This window comes from Malurus melanocephalus, unplaced genomic scaffold, assembly GCF_030028575.1.
Source record: "Malurus melanocephalus ecotype Western Australia unplaced genomic scaffold, MMel_1.1 scaffold_163, whole genome shotgun sequence".
NCBI classification, from domain to species: Eukaryota; Metazoa; Chordata; class Aves; order Passeriformes; family Maluridae; genus Malurus; species Malurus melanocephalus.
In genome coordinates, this window is record NW_026623395.1 from 664,738 (window position 1) to 684,807 (window position 20,070).

The 20,070-nt window shown below is 35.6% G+C and overlaps 1 protein-coding gene across 1 annotated transcript in view; it reads left to right on the plus strand.

The window, feature by feature from the left end:
* The window catches only part of UNC13C (unc-13 homolog C), a 123,334-nt gene that overhangs the window by 30,056 nt on the left and 73,208 nt on the right, over positions 1-20,070 (plus strand). The window contains 6 exon segments of the mRNA XM_057372082.1: positions 1,846-2,065; positions 6,028-6,255; positions 8,175-8,316; positions 15,124-15,293; positions 16,113-16,228; positions 17,600-17,763. Coding sequence (XP_057228065.1) covers positions 1,846-2,065; positions 6,028-6,255; positions 8,175-8,316; positions 15,124-15,293; positions 16,113-16,228; positions 17,600-17,763 — 1,040 coding nt within the window.

The following is a 20,070-nucleotide window of genomic DNA, read 5'->3' on the forward strand; positions in this document are numbered from 1 at the left end:
TCAGAGTTACTTGGCCTAAACTATCACAGTCCTTAGGGTCTGCCAAATCAAACTGGTGCACACCTTTGCTTGCTTTCAGGGATGTTATTAGGACAGGCTAAGAAGCACCCTGGAGAGAAATTCAGTATTTGTTTTAGTCCTTTCTCCTGTATCAGTTTTTTTTTTTCTTGGTTCAGTTTTTCATTGTTCTCAGAATGCTCATATCAAATGTCCATAATATGTCTCACTGTATATCTTTGGCCAGGCTTCACAACACAGATACTGTTTTCAGCAGTAACTCTTAACTTCAATAAGAGCTGTTGCAGCCTAAGCTACCTAACATTTGGTTTTGTTAGTTTTAGTGCTTGACCCTATGAATTAGTGGATTTATGGCTGCATGGTAATGGTYTTCTCACAGCAGCAAAATCCTTGAATTGATGACTCTGTGCAAAATTACAAAGATATGCATGCAAAAAAATATTTGATTTATATYGGACAGTCTCTTACTAGTAAAATATCTTAGAAGTTTGAGTAGAGATGTAGGAATATAAAACCAAGAATGTGTCAGCATGTTTTTAGACAGGTTAATATCTTGTATTTAGCATATATTTACCACAGCTGAATATTAAAGATAAGGGAGTGTTAACAAATGCTGAACTGAATAAATTTGCCTTGCTTCCTGTACTATCAGAACTGTGGCAGTGATGTTAAAGCACAGAGACAAACCAGACAAATCCCAAAATCTTTTTCACCAGTTTACTACAGYCGTATAGTCAGCATTAGAGTTGCCTTGCATTATATCCACAGCAGAGGAAGACATAGTAGGATAGATGGRCTTTCAGAAATATCCCACTGTGATACCTTTTTTTATATGATTTCTTCTCTCTAAAAGAAACAGTTATTCATTTATAAGGGAATGCTTGCAAAGCAGTCACATGTGTGTTTAGTGAACACTCACCCCCTAAAAAAAACCACAACCAACCTAAGATCATATTTTTGTGTGGTGCCAAGTGCTGTCTACMGGCTGCTGAGCTCTTCTTATTCCCAATAAATTGCCTGGACCTAGAAGATCTGAGTGCCTGAAARAAAGCTCAAATAAACAAATCAGATTGTTGTCCCCATATAAGCCAAGGTTTTACACACRAAACTGCGGGGACTGCTTTGTTTTCACCTTATTAAGCACTAAAGAGCTGAGATTGGGGTTATTGCTGTACTAATCAGAGAATAGCCAATAACTTTTTCTGTAGTAGAACTAGTCGTGGAACTTAAGCCAAAGCAGTCCAAGAAAAGGGTTTGGATTTTTGAGAGTATGGATCATTTTATCTACAGTAAAAAGCAAATTGATGCTTAAAAAGGAAGTGGTGAGTGTGCCATTGTAGGAATGCAGATAAAAAAGAACCCTAAAATTGGCTCRCTTTTATTTGATGAGATTATTTAGACTTTGAATATTAAAGGATAGTGTTGCATATAATCAAAAGACATGTTTTGCAATGTGTCTGAGTTCCTATAGGAAGTATTTAACTATTCAGAATTAATGCCAGGAAGCTACTTAAAATGCCCCAATGAATGTAATGCTGCTGGTTTTGGTTTTTTTATTTCTGCCTCAAAATATGAAAAGGTATATATGAGACTGTGTTGAGTGATTTGATTCCATCTTAACTGCTCTTTGTGCAATCAGACAAAACAGTCATCCTGAGTTCTTTTGTCTTCAAAATGTAAAGCAAAATGAGTAAATCARTATTTTGTAAATTAGTTCATACTTCTATGTATAGTCTGATATTTTGTAACATTTTAAGTGTAAATGACATGTAGTTAAGAAACAGTTCATTTTGTTAAACTGAAGTGGGTTTTTTTCTTGCCCAACAGAAAATACATGTCTTCAAGAAGACACTGCAGGCTTTGATCTATCCAATATCATCAACTACACCTCATAACTTTGAAATCTGGACAGCTACCACTCCCACATACTGCTATGAATGTGAAGGCCTCCTTTGGGGCATAGCCAGACAAGGCATGAGATGCACYGAATGTGGTGTCAAATGCCATGACAAGTGCCAAGACCTCCTAAATGCTGACTGCTTGCAGAGTGAGTATTTGTTGACAGCTAAASTGTTGTATTAATTCACACCTTTCGGTTCTGTATGTAGATTCAGCTSTATCCTGAAATGAAGGACCAGATCACCCAAAATCAGTGAAGGCACATTGATGCTCATTAATTGAGAAGCTAGCCGTAACCTTTATGGAATACCTTCTATTAATTCCACTTTTGTTCTTGAAACCTGTCAAATGCTGCTGGGCATTTACAAAATAATGCTTGGTACACCGGTGAATTATTTACTTTCCGCTGCCTATGGTAATACCTGGAGCAATTTATTACTTGGCGTAAACCCTCTCTGTTTTATTTAACTCAAAATGCCAAAGATGTCAAAGGAAAGATTAAAAGAAATCCTGATACTTATTGCAGTCATATTGATGTGCTGTATTAAAGAAAAAAATATGAAACAGTAAGTAAGATGTTGTTCCTTCAAAATACAAAACCATGTATGTGTAAGGGAAAAAAATGTTCAGTCAGTGAGACATTTGGCACTAGAATTAAGGCAAAACAACATTTTCTTTGCCCAGCTTGGTTCCAGCCACCGTGCATTCTCCTGTGAAAATATATCAGGTATATTTAAATCGTACTTAAATTACAACACAATTATTACATAAGATTTAAAGCAATAGAAAATCAAGACCTGCAAATCTGCTGATATTCTGATTTTGGAATGGAATGGGCTTTTATTACTCTGGAGTTATTGAACATTGTTCACTGTTGATATGTTCCAGAGCTTCTACATGTAGGAAAACTAAATAGATATTTCACTCTGTTCTTTCTTCTTCTTACTGTGTTCTCTGTGTGAGGAGCTGTCACAAAGGATTGATGCTCAAGGTTTGTACTGTTCAGGAACAAATAAAAATTTCCCAGAGCAACTGACCCCTTGGAGAACAAATCAGTGATGAATTTCTAAATCAAACTTCCTGACTGTGCTTAATTTTGGTTCTGCACTGTGGCTGAAACTGAGCTGTTGTCCCCTGGTCCATATGACCAGCCCAAAAAAAAATCCTGTAAAAAATGAGAGCATGCAAAAAATAAATAGGATTGGCAGTYATCTATGGTATGAACAGTTTGAAAACATTGAGCAACTGAGTCTTGAAAGACCAAAACCTCTAGAAGGCAAATTGCAGATAAAATATTTAACATGCCTAAGAGATCCCACTCTTCTCATTAGTATGCAAATATTTCTGGGCATCCTGTCATATTTTTTGCAACAGATTAATTGTTCAGTGTTCATAGTGTGCTACTTTGAAAATGAGATTCATGTTCATTGTTTTCCATTGAAAAATGAATGGATCAATTGGTTAAATCTTTATTTCTGAGAATGCTGATGCTAAGTGTCATAAAGTGAAATGTAGTTATTTTTATATTTTTATGTAGATATTTATTTTATATTATTATGYAGATATTTTTATTATCCCAGTCATGCTTTTCCCCATCTCATAATCACTAGGATGTATTGGCCTCCAAACTTCTGTAATTTTTTTTTCATATATAATGATTGCTAATGTAGACTGTAGAAATTAATCCACATCTCCAGATCTTTAGGGTCAATATATAAACTTGTTCTACATTAGATTTAGAAAAAAAAAAGTGATACTTTCATTAGATCTCTCATCCTCGATCCCTTTCTTGTACGCGGTGCAATATTAAATTAGAATTTATTTCAATCATGTTGAGTTTGTCTCAGTCCCTAGGGTAAAAGGAGCTTGTTAACTGCCTGTGCAATGTAAGTTACACTATYGTCTTAATTAGTTTGATCAATACTGCATGAAAAGGGTTGTTGATAGATAGCAATAGAGGTTGTCAGCAGTAGAGGATGTAAAACTAGTTACAATAAATAAATTAGGATAAAGAGAAAGATATTTAGTTAAAGGAAGTTGTATTTTAACACATATTTTTGTTTATCTGTGCTGTCTCAAAAATCAGCAGGGTTTCTAACAGGAATATGATATTGCCGTTCCATTGTGCCCAGGATTTATCATTCAATTGTGATGTTACATTTCTACTTTTTTAAGGAAGGGCAGAAAATAAGAGAAAATTAATAAAAGTTCATTCCTGCATCTTCTAAGAATGACCTGCCATGCTTTCCAGACAGCTCAGCAATCATCTCTTTTGTAATAAAATCAGAATTTTTAACTGGTGTTTTGTTTCATGGTAGCGCATAATTCTATTTCCACTAATTCCTAATTTTTTTGTCTGGAAAAATCTTTAATCACTATGATTTTGGTCTTCCACATTCAAAAAGTTTAGGTTCTCTGACCAAGAGATTTTCAAGATCTCTCAAGATTTAGTAGCCACAGAAAACACCTGGAAGAAGCCATATAATTCAGCCTTTCAGCAGACTGGGCTCACTGGTGCCTGGTGTCTCAACCCACACTTTTCCAATCTTACAACATTATGCCTTCCCACTTTACACCTCTATGTATAGATAAATGTTGTTCTCCAGGGTGTTAGGAAATCTGCAAACACATTGAAAACTGAAGAAAACAGTGTAATATTCGGTTTGTAAGACTTCATTGAAATCTTATGCTGAAAGATGACCTTTCCAGCTCTATAGATGAGCTTATAATTTCTTCTTTAGCACTGCAAGCTGAGTACCTCAACAAAAGCTCCTTCAAAAKACCATATTGGTGTTTGATTGTATTATAAAGGAACTCTGAGCTTCTTCAGAAGCATAATTCATATGAATTATGATTGCATAGCAAATTGTTCAATATTATTTTGTGGTAATTTTACTGTCCATTTGAAGGGAACTATATTAATCTTCCCAGGAGTTGAGGACGGCTAGTTGGATGATGCTTTCACAACTTTTTGGAAGAGTGAAGTATTTTCTGCTGCTAATGATAATGAAGATTCTGATATTTAGTGCCAAAAGCCTTTGAGTGGTGTTTAACAACATGAGCCAAAATTCATCAATGCCTATAGCAAGTRGCAGTGTGTCCTTGATTATAAAATTTTGTGTATTCTTTTCTCTTGCTTTATATGTTAATCTCGTCAAGAGTTGGAACAGCCTTTTTAGCACTGCAGGAATTTTAATTTTGCTTCCTACATTTATAATACCATTCTGATCATACAAGTCTGATGTTTCTTTCCTCATATCTTGCTGCAAGATTGAATTTTTGGGGTTTTTGAGAGTATATTGTAGAGACATTGATCAGAAACCTTTTCCTTTGACAGACAAAGGATATTTTATAAGGTGAACTTCTCTTTGTTTTTTAAAAAGTGCTTATGAGATTAGTTACAATTGTTAGAGAGAAATCTCTCCAGAGCACTTCTGCAAAGATCTGCACTGAAATAAAATGTGCAACAACTCAGTCTACTTAAAATATTTTTTATTAATTTAAAAACTGTTGGTTTTGATGTCCCAAACAAATTACCTGAGTATTTTCTGCCTGATATGCCTCTACAGGCTAACACTGTCTAGAAGTATTCTCACATACATCTCCCATCCATGATCTCTTCTCCCATCCTCATATACTTAACTGAAATTATCAGTAATGACCATTTTACTGGAGAGGGAAACATCTCTGTTCCATACCTGTGATACTTTATTTTCTTGGGTGGTCTCTCTTTTCCAAAAAGCTTTAAAGTTTAATACCACCCAAGCACATGTATAGTGTCTAATGATTGAGTTTTGAGATCACAAATTTGTGCCTACTGCTCAGTTCACAGGTTGAGATGTTTTCAAAGTGCTGATGGGTACTGAATAATATTGATTTAATAAATATTTTTAGGTATAACACATAACACTGATGGAGGCTGAATATTATCCTCTCATGTTTAACTAAATCAACTGATAATTTTAGCTATCACAAAGAATATATAGAGGTATTATTCAGGTGAAAGGTCTCCTTCAAGTTTGCAGYACTAAGAGTTAACTGGAGACCCTAGAGGGGAAAAAGAACAAAGTTAATTTTTAATTACAATGGTGATCTTTTCTCTCATTTCAGGGGCAGCTGAGAAAAGTTCCAAACATGGTGCAGAAGACAAAACACAGAATATTATTAGTGCTATGAAGGAAAGAATGAAGATTAGAGAGAAAAATAGACCAGAGGTGTTTGAAGTGATCCAGGAAATGTTTAATATTTCTAAAGAAGATTTTGCACAATATACAAAAGCAGCAAAACAAAGTGTTTTGGATGGAACATCCAAATGGTCAGCAAAAATAACCATCACAGGTAATTTTGTTTCGTTCTAAGAGCCCTTTCTTTCAGATTCCCCTGGTTCAGGAGCAAGATTTTTTATAGGTAGAGCTGGACTGTGTGTTCAGTTGCATGCTTGGTGCATCTACAAACAGTTGAGTTTATGGAATGCCAGCCTCAAGAGTTGAGTTTTAAGTGGCCAAAACTACTTTACATTTTACTGCTCTAGGAGGGAAGACAATAAAAACATTTTATCTCTWCCTTCTACCAATATCTCCTGTGCTAATGATGAGCTTTTTACCAGCAACCACAAGAGTTAARGTTCACCAAAAATGGGTTTGAGTGACTAAAAAATACTTGAGCTTGCAATTCCAGATCCTGTTGGTTTGAAATTCATTATCCATTCTTGTTGCTTGACTAAGGGTGTGTTCCATTTTAGTGATGCTGATGTTGCATAATACTGCTCACTCAGAACATACTCCAGATGGCTTCCAATTGCATTAACCTGGTTTCTCATAAAGATTTCCAGGTTCTCTGACTTCGATGTTTCAGTTTTTTAATTAAAACCTCAGCATAAATGGGGGCTGTTCTGAAGGTTGAGGTGTGGTGCACGAAACTCAAAAGAATAATTGTGGAATTTTGGGACTGTCACCAAGCACTAGGGACATATTTAATTCATATGTTTACTTTTAGTTCTACCTCTGAAGGATACTGAAGGCTGTCTTGYGTTCAGGCTGGTATAACACATACAATTCAACAATCCTTAAAGACTTTTTCTAGGATGTCACTTCATTCTACTGCATAAATAGGAGAAAGATACTTCCTTTCCTTCTAAAAATTTCCCTGTGGATTYAGAATAAATGGGGAAGACAGAATATGCTAGTTCATTCCTAAGAGTTTTTTCAGAAGTTGGATGTGTCAAAGAACAGCAGAATTTTACTTCTTTCACTGAAGTCAGCACATACGACTGAACCCACACCGAGAGCTGATGTGCTGAGCAAGGTGCCATTTTTAGGTAATAGTTTTTATGAGCACGCCAAGGGAGCTTCATTATCCAGAATGATTGACATCAGAGAATGTTAACTAAATGTTACCTCTGAGATGATTTAAATCATATGTGCAAAATAACAAAACCAAGCTCTGCTGAATGGTAAGACAGCAAGTGTTATAGCTGCAGTTCTCTGGCTTTAGTAGGCTTCTCTTTGAAAGTTCTGCATTCTCCTGAGATTTCCACTTTTATGAACTATGATGGAAAATCAAATTGTATGTATTGCTCTTTGCCACTAAATTTGTATCCATTAACTATACACCCACATTAACTGTCAGAAAGGATAGCAAATAGATAAACAGTTGATGATAATTGAGCTGAACTRTCACCCTCTCTGTGATAGCATAGAAAGTATTTTTAAAATCATGCTTCATCTCTTCGGAGGACAAATGACAAATGATAGCCATGCTCATCATATTTAGTTTCAGAATCCACAAGGCAGATTCTTTTATGTTATTGGAGGTTCTACTTTGGAAATGTTTGTTTGGATCTTTAGAGAAATTTTGGAAATTTTTGTTTATTTATTAAGGGGGCAGGGAATTTTAGGGAATCACCAGTCTCAAGATAAGTTATGCAACACTATATTCTTTGCCATTTTGATTAAACCAAAGTTTGAGAAAAGTATTTGAATTATGTGTGAAAAGTATTTGTGTGGTGCTCAGTAATGAATCTTTATATTTATTACTCTATTAAACTGTATTTTTAAATAATCAAATATATAATTTTACATTATTTTATACAGTCCAGAAAAACCTTGTGAGTCTCCAGAGTTACAGACATTGGGAAAATGATCTGCAAAGCTTTCGTTCATGAGCCTTCACTTTGAGGGTTTTTGCTATTGTTACTCTCATTTACTTGGCAATAAAGGTTATGAGGGCTAAAGTACATTTYTCTCCTTTTGTTTCAGTTCTTTGTGCTCAGGGCTTACAGGCAAAGGACAAAACTGGCTCAAGTGACCCATATGTTACTGTGCAAGTTGGCAAAAACAAGCGAAGAACAAAAACTATTTTTGGAAACTTGAATCCAGTATGGGATGAAAAGTTCTATTTGTAAGTATAGAAAATATTGTTGATTTTTCTTTTCTTAGTCTCCATTTAGGTAATATAATGGTATCAAATGAAATACTGGCTTCATTTGGAAATAYGTTTTGTCTGTACTATACATATCCATTGCATTATGAAATTAGCAAGTTCTGAATGGGGAGGGCATCAGAGTTTATTGTGGCTTTATCTTATAGTGATCATGCAGCTCATCATTAAGTCTTTTGGGGTATCTGTTGGTGGTGTCTACTTATTCTAATTTTTTAGGGAACTTGAGCAGCAGTTTTCATACTTAACCTTGCATACCAAGTACTGGCATTTGAAATACCTTCCTATGTGACAGATACTGGCCATGCAAGGTAAATGTGTTTTTGTTTGGCATTGTGATTCTCCGAGGTGTAACTGGGGAATTTGGTAGCAAGTGGTGTGCTCCAGGCTCAGGGTTGGTGTGTTTCGGATGTCCATGCCTTTAGAGACTGAGTGTTGTCCARAAGTCTGATGTGGAGAGCATTTTTTAGTTTATTCTCATATTCCTTTTCTCCTATCAACAGGGCATAAGTTGTCACTATTCCTATCTATATAAACTGTGGAAACAATCTCAGTGAGGGTTCAGCCGTTTGTAATAGAGCCCTGATTTCTTCGAGAAGGTGCAATGTCAACATGACAGGTTACCTTCTCACTCTGTAGCAYTTCCCTGGTTTTTGACCAAAATCCATTACCTTATTGAGGAGAAGGATATTGTTTCAGTAGTGAGTTTGAAAGAGTTTTGGTCCAAGATGCTGTTTCTATTTGGAAAAGTTGCTAGGGAAGGGAATCCAGCTTTCTTAAAAATGTGTGCCCATTCCTTTCAGTTTCAAACACTTGTGTTAGAAATAAATAGTTCATTCAGAGAAAACAGACACCTAGAAACTTATTATGAGCTAACTCCSTACAGAAAGTGGGGGTTTTTTGAGTTAATTGTGTTACTCTGGTAACAGTTAAAGCATCATACCTCATTGAATGRCTTTCAGTAACCTAAAAGTAGGAGTTTAATTACTTTCTAACATTTAATTGTAGGAGTTGCATCATGTTAAAAATTGAATGAAAAATTCAACAAATTTGGTAGAAAGTTTTAAATGTGTTTTCTCAAAGATATGAGCAGGGCTACAATAAAATCCCAAGAAATCTGAAAATCATCTCTATTTTCTTCACCCAGCACTAAGTATTGCTATCATCTGCTGCCCTAGCAATAACATTTATACCCAACTCCAAACCTTACTGCAGCATGAACCTCCTAGAGGTTACTCCAAGAGTAACTGCTTTGAACTGAATGCATTTTCCAACATGTTTATAGCACTTGTGCTTTYTAAAATAATCTCCCTGACTTATTTAATGCTTTGGATTCTAACTGAAAAGAGAGAGAATTATTGTATGAGAGAACTAAAAAGAGAAAGAATTATATGAGAATTTCTAAATTTTATTAAATAAACTATAAATGATTAACCACAAGATTAAATCTACAGTAAATCAATATTACCATTTAATTTACTTGGGAAGTATTATTATTTAAATTAGTTTCTATTAGTGATATGTTATATTCTTGTTTAAAATCTAATATTGATCATTATAACTTTTAAATTATAAAATGCACAAATAAGATGTCTGAAAATCTTACAAGCTTACACTGACTTCTTATACCAAAACATTCATTTAAATCTTCCCATCTGTTCCAAAACAAGGACTTGGAAAAAACATTGGCTCCCCACTGTGCATGTGCTCTGTTATAGCACATGGAGTTAGGGCAGTGTTCTAGTTCTTAGAAGCACAGATAACCCAGTTATGATTGTAGGGTAGCAGTGAGGGAATGTTTCTAACAGAATATAGTGTGACCTCTGCTAAATGAGCATGGGATACTGGCGTAGGTTTAAGTTGGGAGCACATAAACCATGATGAAAATAGAGCTTTTTGGTGCACARGGTAGACAAGTAAACAGGCCAGCAGTTGTTCATTTAATGAATGTAGCATAGGTCCAATGGGGTTTGATCCTTTCTCCTGCCATTATTAGAAATGAGATAATAGAGAAGTTTTGGGGTTTGTTTTTTTTTCAATAAAACATCAGTGATAGGAAAGATCTTTCAATGACAGAGCAAAGGAATAGTCCTGCAGCTGTCACCTGTTTCTGGTTGAGYGTGGCCTCTGTTACAGGAAAAGGGACAGCATTTTCATGTTTTTAGTTACAGGAAGATATCTTTTGGCAGTATCATTTTCAGTTTTGTAGAAACCTTTAGATTGATACACTGTAATAAAACTTTGCTCTCATTCTTTTCTTGACTGTTTTCAACAGTTGATTACTGAAATACAGAAATCTGCTTTTTCTGACTGTGTTGTCTAGCAATCACACATCTCCAAATTGCCCTGCTGACTTTGCAGGTACCACATTTCCTCTGGCCATTCATAAACACCTCAGATCCCATTAATTGTGTAATACTGAAGTCTCAAGTAACTGGATGATTATTTTCCATTATTTCTTCTTTCTATTTTGGCTGTCACTAAGCTAGTATAAGGGCTGTAATAAATAATTTCATCRGATATATATTGCTACCTTCAGTGCATGATAATATTTGCTCAAACTGATTTCAGTCATCCAGCTGTAGATGTTCTTTCCTCAGAAATACTTTAAAGTGTAGCACTCACACATCATTTATTCTGAAATAAATGATTCCTGGATCCATTTAAAGCAATATTTACTATAATTGGCCAAGTCAATTCACCAAAGACCCTTTCTGCTTTTCTTTTATGCATTCTTGATCAGTTGAACTGACCTGTAAAAAGTATGGTCTACAATGTATCTGAAGATAACATGATTGATTGACTGTTGAAATGGTGCTCCAGTTTCCAGTCATATCTAAACACAATTTTGTTAGAATTGTTGAAATAACTCAAGGATTGTCTCATAAGCAAGAGTATGTAACAGAGAATTATATTACATAAAATAAATTGAGTCATAAAACCTACACATTAGTTTACTACATTCATCCATTCTACAATTTCTTCAATAATCAGCCAAATTTCTGAGACACATCCTGCTAATTAAAATAATTGTATCTCACAGCCTCAGCCCAAATCAAGAGAGCAGAACATCTCTTAAGAAACAATTCAAATGATAAATTGTTTGTTCAATGATAATGTTTTTCAGTTTCACATTACAGCATGCATGGTCTGAGTCTTTTTTTCAAACTGCTGTCAATCCAGATTAATTTTATACAACTCTCTTTTTGTTAATACAGAGTAAAATAATGCAAGAAAAAGCATAATTAGTCTCATTCTACTTTATCAGAAAGCATGGCCCGTGACAACACTGCTAAAGAATTGGGACTGTCCAGACTAGAGAAGAGACAAGTAGTGGAGGTAAGGATGTCTTTAAACACATCCTTTCTCCTGCAAAGAGGAAAGGAATCATCATTTTCCATGCTTACTGTTATAGTAGAACAAGAAGTAATAGCCACAAGCTCCATTCAGAAAGCATTAAATCAKACTTTAGAAAAAGTGGGACTTATGAAGTTATAGAATAGATTTCCTCAGGAACCATAGAACTCTCTCTGAACTCCTAAGAGCAAAGTGGACTTCTCATAGCAATTGTGTGGATCTGGTTCTGGCTTGTAGCATTGGCAATAATAACAAAGATGAGGCTAATAATAGCAATGAATAGCTTCCTGAACTTACTGAAGGTAGCACAGTCTCACTTAGTTGTCATTTTAACACTGGGTGCAGATCTCTTGGGGGAGATGTAAAATCAGGTCATGCCAGTGCATCTAATATTAAATAGTACCTTTGGGTACTATTGTAAAGATACTTTATTATTACAATTTTATTACTCTAGCCATCAGACTAAGCTGAAATTCTGTGAGGATWATTCAGATCTGAGTGGAATTCTGGAAATGCAGGAGTAATGTGSTATCACCAGATTGCTGGTAAATTATTAAAACAGTCTCTTCTATCATGCATCTCTGCATATAGTATAACTTTTCTAGTTTTCAGAAGCACCAGTACCTTCCTTCTCTGTGTGCTAGGGAACAACTCACTTCTCATCTTCCTGTATCACACTTTTCTGAATGCTTTTACTGAGTGTATAAAGCAGAGTGGCTACAAGAGGAACGCTGAAAATAGCATATGTTGTCTAGCTTTAGTTCCCTGGGCTGATTTTCCTGGAGTAAACAGAAGTAGGAATCCCACCTGGAGCTTCTGCACAGATGKTACCAGTGACTAAAGCAGAACATGCATGTCATTACACAGGGCTGTTTCTGAGAGTCTGGGCAGGTAAGCGGAATCATTCAGAGACAGCTCTATAACTTTTACACTGTAAGTCTCCCTGCAGTCACACTGCCACAGGGCAGGCCAGGAGAAATATTTGTTCATCCATTCTTCCATTCTTGAAACACAAATCCATGCTATTTTTGTGGTCTTGTATAGGAACTTTACCAAWGTAGCAGAGCTGACTCAGTGCTAAAGTTTCTACACAAATGTGAGCATGAGTTAACGCATTGGTTGTGATAGGACTCACCATGTTTCACTAACCTAAGATTAAAGGAGAAAAGGATTTTGAAGACAACTGCAGATAGAAGGGAACAGTACAGTCATCCTGACCATCTGAATAAATATTTCTTGCTCAGCTAAGTGTATATCAGAAGGAAATTCATGTTGTCTCAGGAGAATAAAAAATATGGTGTTTGTGCTGAAGYACACAGTGACTTTTTATATGCAGCATCTACCTGAAAAGCAAAGCAGTAATAAGATTTCTGTTAAAAGCAGAGGTATGGTGATGAGGGTCACATAAATACCTCACCAGTGATAGATCTCYCTATGTCATTGTAGAAATCTCAGGTTAAATATTTCTGTTGGGTGCACAGCTAAATGCAATTCAGGACTCTAGCAATGTTAAGCAGTAACTGAGCTACATTTCAGGAAAATTAAATGGTTTCTGCGTTTATCCTAGTTTCTTAAGGCAGGGATGTTTATTTGATCTATCTGTATCTTCCTATGTTTTGTATGTCCTTGCCAATAGCTTTTGAATTTTGTGATCAGTCAGAGAAATTTTACAGCTTGCCTCATGTCTGTCATGTTCTATGACAATATGTGGTYAGAGAGAGATGAGATCCTAACAGTGTCCTCAGTATGAGCTCACCCCATAACATACACCAGGAGTACACTTGAAGGRGCAATATATGAAAACCCCAACTTTGGGAGAAGATTCAGTGGATGATTGTGGTCTGTTGGATGTCAGGGAAGCCGGTCATAAGACAAAAGGAAACTGTGCTTTATTAGTTTTGCTAATCATGGAACAATGTACAAATTAATAACCAGAATTATCTGCAAAGTTAAAATCTGGAATAAAGACAGATGCAAAGGTTTCTGTGGTACTGAATKATGTCGCAGTGTGGCAGAGGAAAAGCTGTGCATGTCATTTTTAATGTCTGATTTGCCTTGACAGTAATAATACCATTTACCACACTTTATACTTCCAAAGCCCATTACCAYCACTAATTAATTCTTAGAATACCCCTGAGGGATCCTGGTTGGAAGTTAAGTTGGAGTWTTACTGTTTTAACACTGCAAACACTGAGACAGATCACTGAGCAGTGATAGTGCTTGRAATAGAATTCAAGTAAAAACTCTTAATCAAGTGTCAAACTAAGGTCCTGCTGAAGATGAAAATTTGCTGCTACACTTTAAAGTCAAATTTACAGATAAACRAAGATATGCAATATTTAAAATATTTTTGTAACATCAGGGAACAGATATTAAAAAACATATTTAGTATTGCTGCATGACTGTAGCATATAGCATCAATTTAACTGATGCCAGGTCCCTACTAGTCAAATGTCAGCTGAAAGTTTGTCACTAACACAGACCTCTGCAGTCAGTGTTGGGATATTCCAACCAAGTCATAGAAAGCAATCACTGATGAATAGGAAACAGTCATTGTGCCTTATAGGAATAAGCAGTAATAGAGTTTCTTTTCCATTTCTGTGCAAATACATGCAGTGTGCAGCTGGGAGTATAAATTTTTTTTTCCACTGAGTACTCTGCAGATTGCAAGTGAAGCCACCTCATCCCCTCATACATCCAGCAGTTTCTCAAATCCCCTCAACCCAGGAGGGGTTAGTAAGCCACTTACATTTGCAAAATTTTTTTAGAATATGGCATGGTCCCTACTCTTTCTCCTTACCCAGGAATGGAGGTTTTGAAGAACATTAATGTATCTTTTAAAGGAAGCAGCTACTTCTTTTCCTAGGTTTTTCTGATTGCCTTTCTTGTCTTSCTGGGATGTTTGTGCATACTTCTTGGTTTTTAACAAAAGTTTTGTGACACACAATGAAAATATTCTTTAATTTTTTTCTCACTTTTTGTATTATTCCAGGTTACTACTTTGGTAGTTTACTGTATGTACTACATAACATTCCTTAATAAACTTGACCTTACTGTATCTTTCCTAAGATACTTGTTAAATAATAGCAGCAAGAAGTATGCATTTTAAACTAATTAATAATTTTAGTGAAGAAGTTCTTGACATTCCTAAATACAATCTCTATGGGTGTATAATTCAATCAAGTTTTTCTCTTTATTTATAGTAATTGTCATAAATATAGTAATTGTAGTTTTGTCCCTGGCAATGTGGGATGGCCTTTTATTCCTCTGGATGTTGCAGGTTGTTTGTGCTTTGACATTTGATGCAGTTAAGCAAGTGTGTGGAAATCAAGGTTAATGAACTAGATAGCAGTACAGAGTTATATCATTTATATCTCACTCACATTTTGTGTTTTATTTTTGTTTTTCCAGTGAATGYCATAACTCCACAGATAGAATAAAAGTGAGAGTATGGGATGAAGATGATGATATCAAATCTAGAGTAAAACAGCATTTCAAAAAGGAATCAGATGACTTCCTTGGGCAAACCATCATTGAAGTAAGAACACTAAGTGGAGAAATGGATGTATGGTATAATCTAGGTAAGATTTTTACTGATTTTTTTAAAACAAATTTAGGTAGAATCTTACTGTCTTTAACTTTGGGACGTCAAAATATATAGCTTTGGTGCCAATAGATAACTTTAAAAATATTAAACATTACAGATTGATTTGAAAATGAAGGATACAATCCCCCATTCCCCATCCCCCTATGCCACTGGCAGGGAAGGGGTAGAGCAAATCAGGACTGAAGTAAACCTATGAAGAAGGGAGGCGTGAGGGGAAGGTGTGTTTTAAGATTGGGGGTTATTTTTCATTATCCTACTCTGATTTCTCTGGTAACAAATTAATCTTACCCCAAGCTGAGTCTGGTTTTGCCCATGGAAGTAATTGGTGAGTGATCTCTCCCCTGTCCTTCTCTCAGGAGTCTTTCATTAGCATTTCTGTCCCCTGTCCAACAGAGGAAGGGAAGYGATAGAGCAGCTTTGGTGGGCACCTGCCGAGATTAACCCATCACACTCAGACATGGTAGTCCAGGTTGTTCTTCACAACTAAAGAAAAATAATTAGTACAGATATCAGGTAGAAAATTCATTTTAATTTAAAAGGGAGAAGTAGTAAATAAATTGCTGTGCAGCCTTGTTTGAATATGGGAGATAAAATAAGAAAGACTCATTACTTCGTAGTTAGATATTCTATCTTGTGGCCGGAACCATGTGTGAGGTACTAAAAAAACATTCTCGTTTTCCACAGTAGGATTTCCCGGCTTTAAAAGCATTAAACTAGAATGATTTATGAAAGCTTTTCATATGACACATGTGCTCTTGGTAGTTACTAATGTGTTATTTTTTCCCCTCTTCAGAAAAGCGAACAGATAAATCTGCTGTCTCTGGTGCCATTAGACTGAAAATCAATGTTGAAATAGAAGGAGAGGAGAAAGTTGCTCCCTACCATGTGCAGTACACGTGTCTACATGAGGTATGTTGGAGAAGTTACAGTAAACCACAMAGAAATTACTATTCAGCTGTGGCATGGATCAGGAAGAAACAGCTACTGAATATTAGAGCACTGAAACAAATATCTGCTGCTGTASTTCAGGACAAGTTTATTTTAGGTTTCCAGTTCTATATTGCTGAAGAAATGTTGTGTTCAGAGGCAAAGGCAGAACAACGTAAGAGCAACAGATCATTTCTGACAGGGGGTGTTAGAAAAGGAGGTTGAGCCAGATAAACTCTCCCTGCACTGTTTTTTGATTTAGTGCTTTGATACTCTGTATGTGATTGCTAACATCAAGAATACACAAACATTTCTATATATTACAGATATGTACTGTAAAGGATTTCTTTTCTTTTACAGTAATTCATATTTTGGAGAGAGTGAGAAAAAGGAGAAGCACAGGCAGTATAAAATTTAATTTTCCTCTCATCTAGTTTAGCTTTTGTCAACATTGATAAAAATCACCACTGATAAATCACTGTGTCTTCTGAAAGATTTGCTTTGTAATTGAGTAATCCTCCTTCAAATAGTGATCCTTGTAGAAATTCTATTCTAAAAATACAAGTAGTTTCTGAAAGCTGATAGCTCATATAAGGCTGAACATTTACCACTAGCACATAGCCACAAAATCCCATTGTTCACCATTTGTAAAATTAGATTTTCAGGGCAATTGTGCTGATAGATTTTGATAGAAATTGCAAATGATGGACCTATGAAGTAAATGACAACATTCAAATGCTTTAAGATAATCCAAAAGCCAGTTATGGGCTTATTAACAAAATGCAGTATTTCAAAGGATTTTTCAGTCACTGAAAATACAAAATAAAATCTGTTGTTCAKTTTGTGAATACATATGGAGCTAGGCAATCAGAGAAGCATTCTATGCCATGAATGTCAAATCCTAACTGTTCCCAAGGTTACCAAACCTACACTTTATTGCACACCTTGCACAAGTTGAGAGGCACCTGCAGTATTTCTGTTAGCTTCCTGTAATTTAAGGACTTAAATAATGAATTTGAGATTTATTGGTCACAGATCCAATTAAAGTTGAAATGCTGTAATACGTATTGCAACATCATGATTTCATTCATTAACAAGGGCATATAAACGAGGAGTTTCTGAACTTTTTTTATGTAGCAGACTTTCTGTGCCAGCTAACTGACAGGACTTTATATCAAGGAGATACAATGTGCTGAATCGCAAGTCTGCAGACTAGCTTGAGGCAGTCCTCAGAAAAATAAACAATTAGAAAAAGGACTATCAATTAATATATTGATGACTATGTATAGTATATATTTTCAGAATGCTACTGAAAAGCCAAAATTTCCTATTGGGAACATTTCTTGTCTTTAGAATCTCTTCCATTACTTGACGGAGGTTAAATCTAATGGCGTTGTGAAAATCCCCCAAGTGAAAGGYGATGAGGCCTGGAAGGTGTACTTTGATGATGCTGCACAGGAAATCGTGGATGAATTTGCAATGCGCTATGGAATTGAATATATTTACCAAGCTATGACGTAAGTGTTATCGTGGCTGGCTTTCTGCTTTTCTGTCACCAGTGTRTTTGAGGGAAGCAATGAATTTCAAGCCTTCATGACTTCATTCACCATTGCTCTTCCATTCCTGACTTAAAAATTCTTGTTTTCATTTTTGTACATCTGATTTTCATCAAAATGCTTCTCATCTGCAGTGGAATTAAGATGTAAGCATTTTATAAGTTGTTAATTACTGGTATGCCTGCTAATGCGTTCCTTAATCCTTATGATACTGCTTTATAGCAAGGTTCAGAAAGACTTGCAGTGTTCCAGATGGGACTGGGATGGTAAAACAGGGTTTCACAAGCTCGGTATTCTTTTGCTACAGAAATTACGGAACAGCAGCAATGGCTATAGTGAGCTTCCAATATATRTATAAATAATTAATGTAAATAATTTTAACAGTATTGTGATTTCTTACTACATCACCCATTCTGAAGTAGCTATCTGAACACCTCAGAACACAGCACCATATAGCTCAGAGGCCTGGAGACGTGAGAGATTGATCACATATTCTCAATTTATCCAGCAAAAGTTTTCTGGTGAAAAGGACTGTATTCTGCTCCTGCTGGAGCTGTAGGAAAGCAGGGAACTACAAATGAGTTATCTAAATAAAAAAAAAACAGACTATTTTTCTTGTAGAAACCTGGTATTACGGAATTTTGAATCAGAACATCTTTCATTTTTTGCATCTCTTTACCCTGTAAAAAGAAAAGTCTGCAGGTACATAAAAAAAGTATGCAGGTACATAAAATTGTGAAGTTTTCTTTTTATTGCAGAATATAATGACACCACCTGCTATAGCAATGAGCTTGTCTTTCCCTTTATGTGGCACTCTGTGAAATGCTGTATTGTTCATCTAAGAGAAGGGTAGAAGAACATACTTTGTAATATACAYATTTTTAATGATCTTCCTCCTAGGAACTTAGACAGCATTGCTAACATGGAGCTGGGCATGTACTCCAACACATTTTTCAGGAGTCCTAACTCAAAAATTCTAACCAAGTCATTTTAAATTAAATTACCTGWTTTGCCTTGTCCCCTTTTTGTTCTTGCTTTCTTCTATACCTTTTCCYCCAAATTTCCTTGGTGTTGATGGCTGCAAACGAGATATCTGAAGGCAGACGTAATAAGAAAGTGAATTCCGTATTGATAGTCACAATAAATAAAAGCTCAGATTTCATTGCTCCCATACCCACCTCCTTTTATATTTTAAAATGTTGCATGTTGATAATGAGTGCTGCCTCTTTGGAGAGAAGGCCCTGGCCTGTTTTAGTTAGGAATAAAATCAGTGTTGAATTTAATCTCAAGTAATACTTGGAGAAGAATGTATATTCATATACACTGTTTTGCTGATTCATCTGCTGATGCATCTCAGAGCATTCAGATTTTGGGGAAAAGAATAGTGAAGACATTAAGTCTGTTTGTCATGACGAATTTTCTTTTGGACTGTTATCTGTTGATTTTATTTCTTTTTATGAGATTACCTTTTTCTTCTGGAACAATTTTAGTGGCTGGAAGAAAATATACAGCTTCTTGATTTGGAAAATAGAATTATCAGATTACATTTGGTAACAAAGAGCTCCTACTAAAACAAAAGCAATTTTCTACTGTACAACAGAGAGAGAATTTGAACATAATCACTTTGCCCAGAGGAATATTGTGTAAGCATTTCTTGCTTGAGAATCTAGTTGCAGAGTACTTCTACTGCATGTTTCATGATAACATTGCAAATTAAAATGTTTGCATTTGTAAATGCAAAACTGACTATGCTTTAATGCCCCATGATCTAGACCCCAGAGAGAATCCACATGCTTCTTATGCACTTCATCAGGCTATGGATGCTGCTAATGAGGTGCTCTTTTTGCCTGAATGTAATTTTTAGTATTTTTGTGTGTGTTAGGATTACCTATTATATGAAGTGTCARTGTCAGGTAGTGATAGTCAGCCTTCACACTTCTAAGTATGGCATATGCTGGAGTAGAAAGACATGCCTTTCTGTGTTTCTACACAACATAAACCTGATTAAGCTTCCCTAAAGTATCCCTAAAGTCTAAAACAATTTGGCATTCTGTTCCACTACAGCAGTAAACAACCCCACTTGTCTGTCATTTCTGGTTGATGGCAGTGCCTTTGTCATCTGTGATCCCCTTAATAAACCCTGAAGATTTCTTTCTGGCTCTYAATACTTATTGATATCTATTTTTTTAGAGCACAGAAATAATGTTKCAAAAATATAGTCTTGGTTTTCTAAATAGAGGGAGGATACTCATACTGAAATATGGATAT